Genomic DNA, 18,263 nt, shown 5'->3' with positions numbered 1-18,263 from the left:
GAAAAGGTGCAAAATTTAGCGAATCCTTAAAAATTAACTAAAATGCAACTAATTCCAGTTTTCTGAGAGTATTAGTTACATTATAACTCAATTTATTAGTTCCTAGCTATTATTATTATTATTTTTTTTTTGGTTTTTTGCCAGTTTTTTTTGATTTTGACTCACTGTGAAACGGAGTACTATGAAACCACCATATAACATTTCTGTGAAAACCCCCTCATAGTCATCAAAACGAAATACTGCGGTTGTATTATATGATTTTTTCTTAAATTGTTAAATTTGGGTGAAATGACTATTTACAAAAATTATTATAGTTAACTATTTTGATTTGAAAGTCTAAAACAAGAAGCAAAACTTATTCTGTACATTATTTTATCAAATCTCGTGTTTGATTGGCTCTCTTATTAGTGTTTGTTTTGCTGAGATTTTTTTCTCTTGTATGAAAAATTTGCATATTTTTTAATACAGTTCTTTTGTTTGATTGGTGGTGTTGATACCGGTTTTTATTGACCGAGCTTTTTTTTTGAGGTTGAGATGTTACTTTATAACGTAAATCAAGCTTTGAATTTTGATGTACAATCGGTTGTGCAAGGTTCGACGTATCCGGCAGCATGAAAAAACGTCCGTTTTTGTTTTCTAACGCTATATGAACGGCACCACCAGGTAACTGGTCATAAGTGTTTTTGTAATGAATCGGGAAAACAGTTTGTATATCAGGAGCTTTAAATATAGGTATATCTATGACAACATCGTTGGCTCCTGATACCAACGCTGTGTTTATAAGTGGCGATGTTTTATTTGTGGAAACGGAGCCACGTTTATCAGGAATTAGCATATTTGACAACCTCTCGTTTACTGAAGAGTCAAAATTATTAAACGCATGGTCTCTAGAAGCTTGAAGGAACGTAACAAGATCATCTTTGTTCGGCTTTTGCTTGCCAAACATTTTCATGGTTTGCTCAACTTGTTTTGTTCCTGTTGTTTCCAGTTGTGTCTTCTCTTTTTGTTCTGGCTGTAATGCTAAACTTGACGATAAACTATTATTTAGTTTAATGAGACGATGAAACATTCGTATTTGGTTACTTGCTGGGATGTTTAATGCGGGATAAAGAAGCTTTCCTAAAGGACTGTCTATTGGAATGGGAATCAAAGGAATAGCATTATTTCCTTCTATTGGGAAAGGAGTAATACCTGCTGTATTTAGTTCTGTAGGGTTTAACTGAATGGGTTGAACATGTCCATTAAGTGTTTTATTTGCCACAAATTGTAGATTGCTTGTTTCATTTGCAGTTAAATTTGAAGGAAGTTCTTTAAAAGCAGTTTCATTAAGATTTGTGTTGTTCGTTGTGTTAAATTCTTTTGGTTGATCGTGTTTTCTTTCAGACGAGTTTTTTGCTTCCGATATTTTAATAAGTTCAGTCTGTTGTTGGAAATCGCTTATTGTATTGTTAACTTTAGTAGGTTCAGTTGAGTTTTTTTCTGATGTTTTATTTTGCATGACAGTTCCGTTACTGATTTGGTTGCTGTAATAAGAATTCACTCCCGAGCTAGATTCACCTAATATTGAAGCGCTTTCTGCGCTTTTCACTTTTTCAATTTTAATTTTACCTCCTGTTAATGTCAATTTGAATATTTCGCTGTTATTAGCACTTCCTTCTGTATTTTGAGTTTTAGCTAAAGCTTTTAAAGAATGGCTTGGACTTTCAGTGGGAGTTGTGTCAATTATGTTAGTGATTTTTAAGTCCTTACTCAACTTATCTTCATTTAAGGAAGTTTTTAATGGCGGTAATGGAGGGTTGTAAGATTCTTCTTTTGTTTTATTTTCCGAGCCATTTTTAGATTGGCTGTTGATTTGAAATGTTTGATTACTGCTGTTCTTTCCCTTAATTTTTGTAATGTTTTTTTCTTCTGGTTTATGATACTCGCTAATTGGCTTTTTATTCTTTGAGGCAATAATTTTAGGCTTCTCGATTGGTATTCCTTGATATTCTTCGTCGTCAGGCGGAATATACTCCCCATGCTTTTGGGGTAATTTTAACTCTGGGTACTTTTTATTTTGGGCTTCAATTGCTTTTTCGTAATCGCTTTGTTCTTTCCCTTTATCAAGTTTTGGACTTGGTGTGGTCTGATTGATTAGTTGCATTATACCTTCTTCTAATGCTGTCACATTTATTGGATAATTAAATATTGTAATGTTTCCGTAACCTGAATCGTCATCTAGTTTTTGTTTCTCGGTAAAGTTTCTTTGAGCTCCAAGATCAAAATTGACTCCGTCATTGTCAACTACGTTTTTAATTTTTGATTCTTCATTTTTTTCAGTTTCTTTTAAACCAGCTTCAAACGTGGTATCAATCGGTTTTTGCTCTAAACTTTTATCTTCTTTATTAGTTCTTTCTAACTCTGTTTCGGCTGAATCATCTTTTGGTCCTAGTATTCCGTCTTCATCTTTTGCTTTCGTTTCTTTACGGGCTTCGTCATCGGACTTTTTTGTTTTTGCGTTTGTGAGTTGTTTTTTTGATTCATTTTCCAAGGAAGATTTTGATTTATTTTTTTTACTTTTGCCTAAAGCTTCAAAATCAGAGAATGCTGAGTTGCTTGGTCCTGAATCGTCAGGATCATGACCTACTGGAGGCATTGGTTTAAGGTTGGAAGGTTGAAGGTGTCCAACTTTTGAAGGAATTAAAGTGCGGATAAATCCAGTGAAAGCTTTAGGAGCAATATATGTTTGTCTTTTTTGGCGTGTTAAGTCATCTTTCGTTTTAATTTGATTTTCTCCGTTCGTATCATCGAGTATAGAGCTTTTAAATTTTCTTGCTCTTGATCCAAGTTTTAGTTGACTAAATTCATCGACCTCTGTTGTTTGATTTAAGGTATCTTCCTGAGGTTCAGGGAAAGTTCCGTTAAAAAATTCTTTTACTAAATCATGGTTTTTAACAAAGTTCTTGTAAGCTGTAAAAGCTGGAACTACAATATTTTTGAGGTCAAATACATTAAAAAAGCTCGCAGTTTTATTAAGAGACAGTTTGTTACTTGATTGATAAACAAGTTTTGAGTTTTTTGCAAACTCTTGTGTTACGTTCGCATTTGACTGGAGCTTATTTACGTTAGTTACTGGTGCAAAAATGCTAGTGCCATTTGTTTCGTTAACTTTTTTTGACATTCTGTAATCCTCCAGCTTGCTAATATTAAAAGCGTTTAATTTTTGAGCTTTTAGTCTGTTGCCGGAATTCACATCAGAGATTTCTTTTCTCCTACGGGTATGAAAAGAAGTGTGCTTGTATTGGCTATCATCGTGTAAGTTAAGAATCTGTGGAAATTGCTTCATGTGAATTTGATTTCGTTTGTCATCCACTCCTTTTGTGAAGCTTGATGTTTTAATTGCAAAACCAGATTTCATGTGATTTATAATTTTCTGTAAAATTGGATCAGGACTCGGTGGTTTGCTTTCCTCTTTTGCAAATTCTTCCTCGACTTCGATCAGCTCGGTTCGTTTATCAGCTCCTGTAGTCGGAGCATTCGTAATTGAGAGAGGGTTTTTAATCTCCCATCTTTTGTCCATGACTGGCAGTGCTGCTTCATTTAAAGTATTATGCTGCTCTGGTTGTTCAATTTTTTGTCGAATAGACTCTTGATGCGATAAAAATTCCTTTGGTTGAGATAAAATTTTACCAGCTTTTTCATTTTTTCTTGCTTGCTCATCCGTCTTTTTATTTTCCTCTGTATATCCTGGGATATTTCCCATGTTTTTTTGCGCGTCTGAGACTAACCCAGACATGCTATGACTCAAAGTTTTTAATGGTTCGTAAATACCAGTCATATCTAGAAAATCTGTTTTGTCACCAGCTCCAGGAAGTTGTTCTTGATTAATCGGTGAAATATATTGAGACTTTTTTACTCCGTTCTTTTTAGTTGTGACAGGTAATTGATCAGAGGATGTATCTTTTGCAATGTAAAAAGGTTGTTGCTCTTCACCCAATTCTCCTGAAAAAGAGTCAAACTTGTCCCTATTAGCTTTTGTAATGTGAGCTTTTGCTAAATCTCTATTTGTAGATTTAATGCTTGATTGAATTGGTCGCGCTTCGAATTTACTTTTTACATTTCCTATTTCAGCATTTGATTGCTTCATTTGTTCGCTGATTTCATTTGTTCCGAAAATTCTGTGCGCGCCTCCTGTTCCATCTCTTACAAATCCATATGAATCAATCAGATCGGAGCCCGTAGTTCCGTTTTTATACAAAAAAACCTTTAAGTTTGATGTAGAAAACTTGCCAGCAGTGACGTCATCTGAATTATGCGCTTGCGCTTTTATCAAATTTATACGTCGAATTTGTTCTAAATCTTTTTGAGACGAAGCTGTTTGATCAAGATTTTCTTTCTTTGTATTAGAAAAAATATTATTATTTGTGAGTTGTCTAATTACTGGGTTCATGCCACTTGCAGCTATTTCTTGCCTGTGTTTATTTCCAAAGTCTAAGCTTTTTTCTATAAAAATATTGGAACTCTCTTTAAGGTTATTCATGTTTATCTTTTTGTCTTGATCACTTGAAATTTCTTTCACAGCTCTACTTGCAGTATCATCAATTTCGAAAGTAACCGCGTTATCGCTTTTTTTTTTAACAAAAGATTTAGAACTACCGTCGATTGGCGCGTCAGACTCCGAAAAATCGTGTAGTTTTATACGTCTTTGAATTTCCTCTTCGCCGCCTTTATCTTTCTTAATTACTGTGTTAAGTACAGTTGGTAATATCTCTTTACCACCTTTCATTCCGCCATAGATAAAAACGCGGTTATCTACGTATATGTTTGAAGGTTTAGCTTCAAAGCTTTCTTCGCTGTCACCTCTAAGCTTTTTATATAAAAACATTTTTTCATCTTTCTGTTTCGCTTGATGTTTTCCATGATCTTCGAACTTATCTGATCTTTCTGAATCATCGTCCAAAACGCCAAGATATCTCAATTTCGGTGCTTGTTTCAGAGGAAGTTCTTCTTTTTCTGCAACAATTGGATTAGGGGGACCACTGATTTGCTTTAGTTTTATCGGCCTCGATACTTCAAATTTTTTGTCAGTATCAAGTTCGTTTCTTTCATTTTCTATGGTGGTATTTTTAAAAAACCCATTAACAGTTTCATCGTTCTCAGAGTCTAGGATAAATTCATCACCTTTTAAATATGCTTCTTTGCCTCGCTTATTAGCTGCTTGCGTCTCTTTTCTTTTAACTATCAACATATTAGAAGAACTCTCGCCTTTTCCTGGATTCAATTGATTAGCTTCATTTATGTTCTGAGACGAATTCATCATGAAAGCTCTGTCAATATGTGAGTTGGGGGTTATCGTTCCTTGAGAGTTTTTGGCAATAGCTGTCGAGGTTAAAACATCGTTTTGCCCAAGAAGATTGCTCTGCAGAAAGGATTCGTTTTGAATGTAAGCATCTTTTAAAATGTGCTTGTCTGTTTTATCATGATCCTTTTCTAGATGGTTTGAATATTGAGTTTTGTCGACTTTCTTTACAGTGGTTTCTTTGATAGATTTTTGAAAATTTTGAGCAAAATCATTATAGCCGTAAGTTTTGCTGTCTAGTTGAAAAGAATTATTAGATGCCGGATTATTTAGTTCATGCGAATCCTCAATTATTGGTTGCTGAGGTATTTTCTCCTTACTATGTCCCACGTCTTCTGTTATCTGAGGGTTATTTTTAATATCTGTTTTAAACGCGTTTATTTCGTTTTCTTCTTTATTTGGTAAGGTGCCAAAGGATGTTTCTTGGTTGTTGACCAGTGGAAGATTGAAAAAATCTTTATCATGGATGGATTTAAGCTCTGTCCTTTTTTTTAAATTTTCAAATTCTTTATACTGTTCCTTAAATGTATCGCCAGAAATTTCTCGTTCGTTTTTTTCAAAATTGTTGTACTGCTCCTTGGTTAAATTTTTTTGCATATCCATTTGGTTGTTTGTCCAGCTTCTTGCTTTCGGTTTTTGAATACTTTTAGTTTTTTTTTTCTCATTCTCGTCAAGACTATTATATTGTAAATCAAAAATATGGTTTTGCAACATATTGTTTTCTCTAAACGCCCAACTACGAACTTGAGGTTGCGTCTCAAATTCTTGTGCAACTTTATAGTTAATTTTCATTGCTTGTTCCGGGGTATACTGGGTATCGCTGGGGATCGGTAGCCGGTGACCAAAATCAGTTCCTTCTCCAGGAGGAAGTTCTTCTTGTATATCACCCAGATCACCTGCGTTTCCATTTTTATTACCCTTCCGAAATCCTTTAGATACCCTTGCGCTGAATTTGTTCGCATTAGTTGTATTATCAAATCTATAGTTGACTATAGGATTGATTGCTTTATAATTATCTACACTTTTTTCGTCTGGCAGCATATTTACAGGCAAACCAAATGCAAAGTTTGAGTCATAGTTTGTAAGTTTATTAGATACTAATGCTGCTTCTGGTGGACGAACTAATTCTGGGGGAGTTGGAAATGGAAAGCTAGTTGTTGTTGTTGTCGTTGTTGTTGTTGTTGTTGTTGTTTCTAATGTTGTTGTTGATGTTGTTGTTGATACAGGCGTTGTTGATACAGGTGTTGTTGATGCAGGTGTTGTTTTCATAGTAAATGTTGTTGTTGTTGTAGTTGTTGTTGGTGGAGTAACTATTATTGGCATAGGAGTTGTTGTGGTCGTAGTAACAGTTGTTGGTTGCGTTCCTTTTGTTGTTGTTGTCGGGACTGTTTTTGAGGTTGGGATTGTTGTTGTCTCTGTTTTAGATTTTGTCGTCGTTGTGGCTCTTGTTGGTGAAGTTTTGATGGTTGTTATTTCGCCAGGTACTGTAAACCTTGAATTTTTAGTTGGCACGAATTCTAAGTTATGAGGATTATCGTTTTGCATTGAGTTTGACGGAACTGGAGAGTTGGGGCTAGCGTTACGAATAAACACTTCACTCGACCTTATGGGCACATTTTCTTTTGTCTTTATTTTTAACTGAAATTTATTTTCTTGCTTCAAAATAGGCTCGCTAACATCTTCGATGATTAGGTTGTTTATTGTATCTTGATTCTTTCTTACCTCTTCAAATATGCTCTTCGTTAGGTCCGGAGCTTTCCCTCTTTCTAAATTTTTTTTTTGTTCATTTGAAATAAGTTGTTTGTCATTTTCTTGAAATTGATTTGGACCTGTAAAACGAAAAATTATTTTTATATTTTCATCGCATAATACAAGAAGTTAGATAAATCCTAAAAACGATAAAATACATTATTAAAACTGTTTTAATGAAAAAACGTAAAGGCGACTTGCTTTTTTTGGAGAAGTGTTCCATTTGCATTTTCAACGGAAAACCACAAGCAACCTAAAATAAAAAGGCGTAGATAACTTTTTGTAACGTCTATGTATTTTATTCTAACACAAAAATCATACAAACTCTTACAAATTTTTAATAAAACCTCAGTGTGTTAAGGCTTTAACTTCACTGGACTTATGTTTATTGCTTATTTAGGCCCCCCTTTTTTTTTAAACAGCACTTGCCCATTGGGGGATTAGCAATCACCTGCAACACAATAAAAAAAAACAAAAGGAATTTTTATAATAATTAACCATTAATATTTCGCCATCCTCAGTTTTTATCCAATAATTTCCCGATGATATATCTTTTTTGGTTAGAAATACGTCTCGACAACTTTTTGCTGGATTCGTCTTGCTAAATACAACGTAAATAAGAAACGTAAACAGTATTTAACAGTGGCAGAGAACTGGAGCCGAGTTCAACCAAAATTAAGTTATGAAAATCCAAAATTTTTAAGAATCAATAATAGTTTTTTTGATTTTTTTTACCTTCCGTAAAAGTCAGTTTCTTTATTTTCAACTTTTGCTGTCGAAGTATCGTAGAAGTCAGGGTTAGAAATAAAATTGTTGAGGAAAGATTGATCTTTTAAATTAGCTCTTGTTTCAGAACTATTGATGTCATTCATTTTTTGAGGGACATTATTCCGCTTCCTTTTTCGTCTCGGCAAATTTTTATTTGCATTTACAAATGATTTTATTGATAAATCTACAATAGGTTGTCTGTCATGCAATTTTACTTTGACATTTCTGTTTATTCTGCTGAAGCTTTTTTTCAACCACGGAGTTAGCGAAGTTTCCTCGACAGCCGCTAAGAGCGTTTCACTATTTTTATTTGGGAGAGAACTTGCTAAGTTTAAAAAAGCCGTTATCATATAAAATGTAACGAGAAGAGCGTAACATCTTTTCTTGTACCTCATAATGAGTCATAAAAGTAACCTTTTTAAAACGGCTTCAAACTGCAAACTGTAATGTAACCATTGGTCATTCAATAACCGAAATCGATATAATTTCACCCATAACAATCATTCTTTTTCACTAATAGTAATTAAATATAAATAACCGCATCGTTGGACAAATTTAGATTTATTTTATATTATTGCTCTGTTCCTTAAAACAACAAACCCCATTTGCGGCTTCACTTACGAATGTTTGCTAAACGAGTTAGGTGGTTTGTTTCACGCGTATTCAACGGCCAGGGCGTAACGTGAGCAATTTTTAATCGTAAATAAGAGGGTAGTTTCGCGAAGTAAATCGCAATGAGCTTCGAAGAGATCTTTTCTACAACTTTAATGAGCCATTATTTGAATGCAAAAAGTGAATAAAAAAAAAAAAAAAAAAAAAGAGCTTAGGACATGTTTACTGATAATTTAAGAGCACTTTATTTACGCCCGTAGGCATTTATTTCTTTAGAAACTACATAACGTAAATAAATAAGAAGTAATAATAATAATTGTTTGTTGAAAAAAAAGAACAATATCATTTATTTGCTTTATGATAAATTACGGTTGTTTTGATAATTTGATTAACAATTATAGAATTTTTATTTTACAGAAAAATATTTTTTTTTTAACAAAAGAATATCAAATAAAAAGAATGTAATCGAGAGCATTAATCAAGCCAAGTATTTCCGTCGAATTACTCCAGACTTTTCGGATTGTCTAGAAATGATAATATATTGGCTAAAAAATCTCATGTTATATTTTTCAAGCGACACTATTTTATAAAACGAATTAACTAACAGGATTCTTCATGGATTTATAATAAGTTCTTTGTCCTTGGCTTTTCTTTTCTTTTTTAACTTTACATTACCTAGACACCCTGAACCTTGATTTGTAAAAACTTTGTGTAAAAAAGTTGATGTGTTTCTGTTCCAAAAACAAAATTTTAAGTCACGTGACGAGAAAAGTAAAACTTTTTCCTCATTTCTACAATATTTTCTTTATTGATTAAATTTGTTAACTAAAATACCTCCGAATGTGAATATTGTAATCGTACGCTTAAACTGGAGGAAAATAACTTTTAAAATGTTAATGTATTAGCAGAGCTGGATTTAACAGCCAGCAAAAAGCGTTATTTACAGCTAGGTACCTGCCGTTAAAAGCATTTGTTTTTTAAATCCATTATTATGTTTTAAATAAGTAAGCTTGTAATATTCCGTTTATTAAACGCGCGTTATATTACTATAAGGTTAGTGTTCAGATATGCCGGCATGGACAAAACAGAAAATAAAAAATCTTTACATTGAAAATTATAATTACACTCCATTTTTAGAACAAACTTTTGCTTTTATCGAACAAAATGTTCTCTCCTATAATTATTTTGTTTATGAGAACAAATTTTGAGAACATTGAATAAATAAAGTTAATAGTAATAATAATAAGATAATAAAGAAAAACTGATAAGAAAGTAAATATCTCTTTTAAAAGCGATTTTAGTTTCCATTAAAAAGATTTTCTTGGTTTTAAATTTTATGAATGGATGAATGCATTCTAATTTTTTTAGCTGTGAGTTATTGAACTTTTTTTTTTGTCTTTTTTTTTTTTTTTTTTTTTTTAAATGGGTTTGAAAATCAACTTGTGGAATAATTTCGAAAACTGATGGAATACGTTTTCGAAATTCCAGTACGCAGTGGATCGATTTTGGTAGAGTTTGGAAAAGAAAATGTAGCTTCTATATTTTTAAAACTTTCTGCATTAAATTTTTATGCAATGTTCTTGACAGCATTAGTAGTTAATTTTTAAAGGATTTTTTATCTGTAGATGGCAACATCCCGCTTTACCCTAATTTAATGTGGTAATGAGTATTATTGAGTCTAAATATCATTTTGAGTGATTTTATAGCGCTTTTTACAGATAGAAATAGTCTGTAACACTCTAACCCATTATGGTACCAAGGATGTGGAAGCGTGTTGCCAACAGTAACAAAAAATTGCCTAGATAGTAGATTTCTTTTGAATAAGGAACACAAACTTTACAATTCTATTTTTACCCGTTAAAAAAGCGTTGAGTCCGAACTTCTTTCACGGAAGCTTACATAGGAGTAAAATAAGCTAAAAAAAAGGTTGCATCGAAGATGAATGAAGCTTTCTTCATTCGTTACGTTTACGGGAAAGGGCCCTTGTAAAAAACCCTCGAAGTTTTTAACGTCTTTGTTCCGGTTTTCCTGAGTTTAAGTCCTTAATTCTTGTGTATTTAATCGTGAACTAATTCTGCCACACCAATTAAATGAAAGTAAAAAACAAGAGTTTTAGAACACGATGAATGTTCAGTGAAATTTATGCTTTTGAAATCGGGTTATTATGTTACTGTTTTTACTTTTTTTTATTTTCTATTTTTTTTTAGTTTTTAAAACTAATAATGAGTTGTAACTTGTATACTTAAAGTATATTTTAACACATATTCATGGAAAGACGATTGCTTTTTATTTTAAAGAAGTTTAGTAAAAATTGTTTTTGACCCCCATCTTTTCCAATCATTTTTCCAGCGCGTGTTTTTAAACGAGGCTGCTTATTCGCCCGGAGATTTTTCCACCATTTGAATTTCAAAAATACACAGTATATGCTTTATTTTTACGTAAAAAAATTACACGATAAATTTCAAATTTACAATGGAATTTTTTTAGTGTATATGCATAACCAGCCATATACATTTTAAATCGTCGATTTTTCTCCTACAGTGGCATATAATTATGCATATTTTTTATGGAAAAACACGTCTTTAATTAGAGTTGCCTTAAGGTTTGTTAGGCAACAAATTATACCATCGATAAAGTAAATAGTTCTAGCTATAGAGTTAATAGCCGGATATATGTACGTAGCTCTTCAATATTAGACAAAATCTTTATATTTCATATATTGAAGTTTGAGTTATGCATCTTACTTGATAAGAGACAAGAGTCTCAAATGATTTTCTAAAATTGTATATCTTATATATGTAGCTTAAGGTATTTTAGTTTGATTACAAAATGTATCTATGTTGTATTCCATTGATCATTTAGTAGTGGCATACTCTCAATTCATAATAGCAATAAAATACACTTTTTTTTATATAGGCTTTATGCAATTCAAACGTTTAAAAAACAGTACTTATGCATAAAATATTTATGCTTTCATGCAGAAGCCTTCTTCAAAAAGTCCTGGAAATAATGTTTCAGGAGCAAATACATATGTTAAAATACAGCCTCCATTAAAAGACAACGATTTAAAATCAGAGAACAAAAAAGTATCAACTTGTAGTTCACCTTCCATTTTTGAACCTCTTCTTGTTGGATCTTCAAATCAATTTATCCCAGTGCACAATGCTCAAAATTGTAATCAATATGTTCAGTTACAGCTATCTTCAGATCAACAATCTCCTGTTATCCAGTTGCGTACAGTCCAACAACTTCAATCTAACTGTAATACCAATTATTTAAAGTCTAAACTTGGTTCAATGATGTTAGTAAAAGAGCAGTCTAATGTTTCACAAGCAACAAACAAAACTCTAAATAACCAAGTAATGCACCCTCTTACAATCAGCTCACCTGTAAAAGTTATCAACTCTAGAAGTAAAGATATTTTTTTATCACCCATACACAATTCTACATCCTTACAATCAACACCTCTTCAATCTATTTCAAATGGGATGCCAAACGATGTTTTAAATTCACCTGTTCAAATTTCTAGATTGACAAAAGAACAGAATATAGGTATTTATTGTTTATGTTTTGTTTGAAGTAAAATATCAAAAAAGAGCATTTGTAATTCCACTGCAGTAAGAAGTGTGGCTAGACCTGCACCAGTTAATTGATCTATATATTATTCTTCAATAATTCAGCTACAAATTAGTTAATCAGAAATGATTATCATCAACTAATAAAAGATCAGTTAGTTCTTCCTCAATAGTCTTTTTTTTATTTATTTGTTTGAAATAAAGAAGTTTTAAATAGATTAATATTTAAGAGTGAAAAGTTTTAATCAGTATTTCAAACCTTAAGCTTTGAAATAATTTTTGTTGCATAACAAGTGAAATAAATCAATTTGTTAATGGAATGATATGATTATGGAATGATATGATTATCTTATGGGTTGGCCATTAAGATATGAAATCAATTAATCAATCCAAAATCATTTTCTTTTTAGAGTTTGATTATTATTTTGAAGTAATCAACTTTTACTGCAACTATCTGTAAACTATGATCCATCATATTATCAATGATATATCTATAATTTGTTTATGATAAATAGTTTACATGACTATTGATGAAATTACTGAAATTTTGGCTTAAAATCAGACAAAGCAGTTTAACTGCTTGTTAAGCACACATCACAAAGCAAGAGGAGGACATTAAATGCAGTATTCAGCTTATATTCTGTGTGTGTCTGTGTGTGTGTCTGTGTCTGTGTGTCTTTGTGTGTGTCTGTGTGTGTGTATAATAACACACAAACAAAGGTATGTGCAAATGACCATAGTTCATTTTTTATTGGTAGTCTAGTTAATAATTCTTTCTCAACTTTCTTAAACTGAGTTTTTTTGATTTGATATGTTACAATCAAATTTGATATATATTCCTTCCCCAATCAAAATTCAAGCATTAAGCTAATCTAAAATTAAATATTTCATATAAACTTTTTTTGGTGTTTACAATTGTGAATGTTAAACAAGCATCTATCTTCATCTTCTAGCTCCTGCTTTATTTTCAAATGCTAATCAAACATTATCAACTTTTGCTAATCCCAACTTTATCCAATCTACTTCAAATTTCCAGTATCAGAAGGAGCAGATGGTGTTACCTCAAAATAAAATAAAAGTAAAAAATCAAGGTAAGAATTTGAAAATAATTTGTTGCTTCCTTAAAGGGTTTTGCTTTTAAATCTTATTAAGTCTTGTTAAATCTTCTGGAATCTTATTAAATCTTATCAACCAATTTTTAATTTTTTTTTTATTTTACTTTAGCTCTCAAAGCCAATCATTTTTATATACTTATATTATTCTTGCTTGACATTGCCTAAGCAATCTGTTCATAGGTTTATAATCTTTTTTTTAAAAGTGATTATGTATATGTTAAGCAAATATCCTTTCACTAATTTATTCATAATAATTTTTTAATAGCTGTTAATCATATCAGTAATTGTCCTCCAGTTTCCATCAAATCCAGTAAAGTTGCTTTTCAGCATCAACCTGTGTTTGTACCAATCACAATGGCAGGCACCATTTCAATGTATACAAATCAGGCTTCTCAACAGAATGGAGGTACTCTTAGAATACATCATCAAGTATGTAGCAATGTTCTTGTTCATTTTTTATGTTTCATCTTCATATTTTAGTTTTAAAGACTTAAAATAATTATATTGTTTTTTTTTTATGTTTCATCTTCATATTTTAGTTTTAAAGACTTAAAATAATTATATTGTTTTCAACAAAAATCATATTTTTTAATTGTTAAAAAGTTTAAAAAATATAAAATTGTATAAATTTACTTTTTAAAATGAAATATAAACTGTAAGCAAGTTTATATTTTATTTTAAATAAAAACTGTAAGCAAGTTTCATTTGTGTTTGCTGAGATTAGCAAAAGTTTTAATACCATTTCTTTATTTTATGTTTTTGTCAGATAGTTCCCAGGTTACCTACTTCACAATCAAATGTTGTAACAATCAATCCAAGTAATCATAGTTTTTTGATCCCAGTTCAACCTCAATCTGAAAAAAACAGACAGTCTCAATTTTTTACACAGAATTTGGCACAATACCAATCCAATGTAACTGAGGTATAATTCATATTATATAACCGTTTTAAACTTTCTTGTTGGTTTTAAGTTTTTTTTTGTGTCCTTTCAATGCATTTTCTGTTTTCTTATCTTAAATTAGACAAAAGATGGTTCAACTGCAGATACCCTACTAAGAATAGATTCAATCAAACCTTCAACTAATAACACCATGTATGTTTGGTTTTTGAACATGTTTTTTACTCTCATTAAAGACTTTTTTTAAAGCTTATTGACTTGTTTGTTTTTTTTTAGTTTTCAATTTTAATTTTCTATTTTTATTTAGTCATTTTAATTGGTCATTCTTATACATCTAAACAAATTAAACATAAAAAGGTTCTTTAATGATGGAATGATAATGGTGGAGTCTGTTAAATATCTGCTTCCTTCTGAGCATTGAGAGTTTAATTGAAGATCATAATACTTTATTTCATTTAGACCAATAACAGATTCAAGACTGTTAAAGAAGCCATGCAATTGCACTAAGTCACAATGTTTAAAATTGTAAGTTATGGCTTATGAAAATAGTATATTTTGTTTTGTTTTAGTAAATGAAGCTTATTTGCAATTTAAATTCTCATATTATAATTCAGTAAATTATTTTTCCATCTTTGCTTATTGTTTATTGTCATTCTATATTGTTTTAGCATTAAACAGTTGACAATTGTTTTAGATACTGTGAATGTTTTGCTAATGGCGAGTTTTGTAACAATTGCAACTGTCGTACATGCTTCAATAACGTTGCTCATGATGTTGAACGCAGTAAAGCAATTAAAGTAATTGAAAACTTTTAATGTCTTTTTGAATTCAAATGGTTTGAAATGTTCCTCTGATGTTCATTGTTTTTTTTAGTCATGTTTAGATCGAAATCCATATGCTTTTCATCCTAAAATTGGAAAAGGGAAAATTAAAGGGGACACAGAAAGAAGACATACTAAAGGTAAATTTTATGAAATTTATGAATTACATAATTTTCATAACGCTTGTTGTAACCAAATGAAAGTGCATCCAGAATATTTTTGTCTGCATATTTTCAGAAAATGTTGTAGAACATATTGTAGGATTGCTAGACTTCATAATTCATTTTTGTTAAATCCAAAAACTATTATGGATTTTCTCATCTAATTTATAGAATAGTTTTTAGAATAGCTTAATTTTTTTTTTTAATTTATTTTTTTAATGGATTTTTTCATCAAGAAAAAAACTGAATGGTTAGATTATATTTAATGGTTGCACCATTTAGGTTTAACTGTTAAACCATTGTGTTTATGCTAAAAATAAGCAACAGTAACTAGGTTTTCAATTTAGATGTTCAAAATTGTTCTTTTGCTTAATAACCCTTCTAAATTAACATTATGGTTTGATTGTTTCAGCTATGCATTTTATGCAAAAAGGTCAAAGAAATGCCTGGTTTTGAACGGGTGTGTTTCTAAAATGAACGGGTGTGTTTCTAAACATTTTATTGAAAGTTGTTTTATTAATTTATGATAATTTTTTTATAAAATCAGGTTGTAACTGTAGACGATCAGGCTGTTTGAAAAATTACTGTGAATGTTATGAGGTATTTTTTTTTTAATGTTCTTTTAATTATCAACAGTTATAATAATCTGATGTTTTGGTATATCTTTTGCTTTGCTTACATGTTAACTTTTTTTTATTTAATTGATTGGAAATCATTTATTTCATTAATAAGTTTGTTTTATAGGGGTTTCACATATAACTTTTACATATGTCCATATTAGTTTGTATATTGTTTTATAATAAAAGTTTTTATTTCCAAGATAAAAGACCAAGAGGAATTTTTTTTGGGAAACTTTTGAAATTTAATTAATCAATTTAACAATAAAATAATTGATCATTAAAATCTTACAGAAGTAAATATAAATAATTACATAATTTTTTCAAAATTAAAAAACCCTGAAAAACACCATATGTTTTACAAACACTTTTAATACATTTGATAATTAATTTTTCCTTTCATGCTGTTGCATGAAATAAAAATGTAGTTTAGGTGTTAATAAAATATATAACAAAGTACAGTTTTTAGTTAGCTGGTTTCTTAGTTTGTTTTTTTGTTGCACTGATATATCATTGAGATTCTGTTAATTGTGGTTGCTTTAAAAGAAACTGTAATTTTTATTTAGATATAAATAATATAATATATAATTAATGCAATTACTTGTTATTTAATGATCTAATTACCCAATTAGTTAATGGAAGTCAACTTTATTTTTTATTGAACATTTTAGGTCATTTCTCAGATAGCATAAAAATCTTTTTCAGGTAAATAAATATATTTTTAGGAAGAGTATAAAATGTTTTTTTCATTTTTTAACAGGCAAAGATACTGTGCTCATCACTTTGCAAATGTTCAGGATGTAAAAACTTTGAGGAATCAGCAGATCGTAAAACGTTAATGCAGTTAGCTGATGCAGCTGGTTTGTTTATCTCTTTTCTTTTTCTTTTTAGTTCATTTTGTAAAAATTTACAGCAAATATTTTTAAAGATATTATAATAAGTAAAAATATGCTATCAATTTGTTAATGCAAGCCAAAAATACAACAATTGTTTTAAAAATATATCATACTTGGATTTTCAAGAAAATGTTGTTTATTCTCAAACTTATGAAATTATTAAAATCTATTAAAAAAATATTTTTACTTTCTAAGTTAATATAAACTGAAAACATTTTGATTTTTAATTTTTTTTAAATATTAAAGGTCTCTATGTTTAATGTTTCTACTCATTTTTTAAAAAAAATTCAGAAGCGAGAGTACTACAACAAAATGCAGCGATCATCAAATTAGATACTGAGATGAAAGTTTTGAATGGAGATAGCCATTGCATCAAAGACAAGTAATTTTTCTGTTGTTGCTGTTATGAGTTTGCAATTTTTCATTCTTTTAATGTTGTGGATTTTTTTTGTTTTAGTTTTTTTAAAGTATTTTTTGATTTTTTTTAATAATATATCTTTTTTTTTTACTCTGTAAAGATCATGTTATTTTCTAATATGATCTTTGCATAACAAAAAAAAATATATTTTTCATTTATTTAGATCAAGCATTTCATTTATAACTGAAGATGTTTCCAAATTAACATGTGATATTTTACTTGCACGCGCTCAGGAAGCTGAACAAGTAGGTTCTTTAATTCTCAATTATACTTTTAATATTAATAAAAGTTTTCTCCATGTATTGCAAATAAAAAAAGCTATGGTCAGTTATTTTTCTTGCTACCAAATAACTCATTCTTCAGGAATTTGTTTTGGGGAAATAATTTTATGGAAAATAGTTCTATGGAAAGTTCTCCTTTAAACTTTAACTAAGATTATACTCTTGCCTTTTTTATCACTGTTGTAGCAACTTAGTAAGACTTAAACTAAAATGTGCTTTTAAAAAAAAAAAAAAAAAAAAAAAATTTTTTTTTAGTTGGAGCTAAGCGAAGCACAGATAGAGCATTCAGTTCTAGAAGAGTTCAGTCGATGTCTTAACCAAATTATAGATAAAACTCATGGAATTAAAAAAAGTAAAAAGTTCACTATTACATAATATTTATTTCTCAAGATAATCTTTTAAAGGAAATACCTTCCTTATTACTTAACAATTACTCTCTCTCTATGTATATCTATCTATATATGTGTGTATGTATGTGTGTGTGTGTGTGTGTGTGTGTGTTTATATATATATATATATATATATATATATATATATATATATATATATATATATATATATATATATATACACATACATATATATATATATACATATATATATATATATATACACATATATATATGATCTAAAAATACTTTTTTTATATGTATAGGGAAAAGGTGACATGAAAGAAAATGAATGACATGGAAGATCATGTTCTGAATTTTAAAAAAATTAATGGAATCTTATTTATTTTATAAACTTGTAAATTTGTACATCAAAATCACCTACATGTTTTTATATATAAATATATTTTAATGTAAGCATGAATTTCTTTTACAATTTGTGTCTGGTGGATACTAAAAAAATTTTATCAAACTTTTGTTTCAGTCAAAAATGACTAAAAATAAATTTTTATGCATGTCTGGTTATTTTAGGCTTTTCTCGAGATTCTCAAAATCCTATGAAAATCTTGGAATTTTTTGTTTTATTATTTCTTTTAGTTGCTATTGGAAATATATTTCCAAGTAA

The 18,263-nt window shown here is 29.8% G+C and overlaps 2 protein-coding genes across 3 annotated transcripts; one reads left to right on the top strand and one right to left on the bottom strand.

Moving 5' to 3' along the window:
• Nucleotides 1-240: 240 nt before the first annotated feature.
• Nucleotides 241-9,332, bottom strand: LOC145198079 (uncharacterized). Its single transcript, XM_090079935.1, has 4 exons — nucleotides 7,823-9,332; nucleotides 7,586-7,688; nucleotides 7,289-7,340; nucleotides 241-7,167 (listed from the first exon to the last, which is right to left on the bottom strand). The coding sequence occupies exons 1-4, from the start codon at nucleotides 8,248-8,250 to the stop codon at nucleotides 368-370; spliced, it is 7,383 nt and encodes a 2,460-aa protein (XP_089936061.1). The 5' UTR covers nucleotides 8,251-9,332; the 3' UTR covers nucleotides 241-367.
• A 536-nt stretch (nucleotides 9,333-9,868) lies between these two features.
• LOC145195052 (uncharacterized) lies at nucleotides 9,869-18,058 on the top strand. Of its 2 annotated transcripts, XM_080072819.2 has the most exons (14): nucleotides 9,869-12,019; nucleotides 12,996-13,133; nucleotides 13,423-13,586; nucleotides 13,924-14,079; nucleotides 14,180-14,250; nucleotides 14,515-14,580; nucleotides 14,750-14,852; nucleotides 14,929-15,016; nucleotides 15,585-15,637; nucleotides 16,415-16,514; nucleotides 16,842-16,932; nucleotides 17,132-17,213; nucleotides 17,505-17,601; nucleotides 17,905-18,058. In XM_080072819.2, exons 1-14 carry the CDS (start codon nucleotides 11,443-11,445, stop codon nucleotides 17,913-17,915), a joined length of 1,797 nt encoding a protein of 598 aa, XP_079928945.2. In that variant the 5' UTR covers nucleotides 9,869-11,442; the 3' UTR covers nucleotides 17,916-18,058. The 2 variants fall into 2 exon arrangements, with proteins under 2 accessions (XP_079928945.2, XP_089934693.1); XM_090078567.1 differs by lacking the exon at nucleotides 17,905-18,058 and having other exon boundaries at nucleotides 17,132-17,583.
• Nucleotides 18,059-18,263: the final 205 nt, after the last annotated feature.

The sequence above is a fragment of the Hydra viridissima genome, unplaced genomic scaffold (assembly GCF_058129835.1).
Source record: "Hydra viridissima isolate aposymbiotic clone 2 unplaced genomic scaffold, HvirCarnegie_v1 scaffold_2, whole genome shotgun sequence".
Classification (NCBI taxonomy): Eukaryota; Metazoa; Cnidaria; class Hydrozoa; order Anthoathecata; family Hydridae; genus Hydra; species Hydra viridissima.
This window is presented reverse-complemented; position numbering and strand designations above follow the sequence as displayed.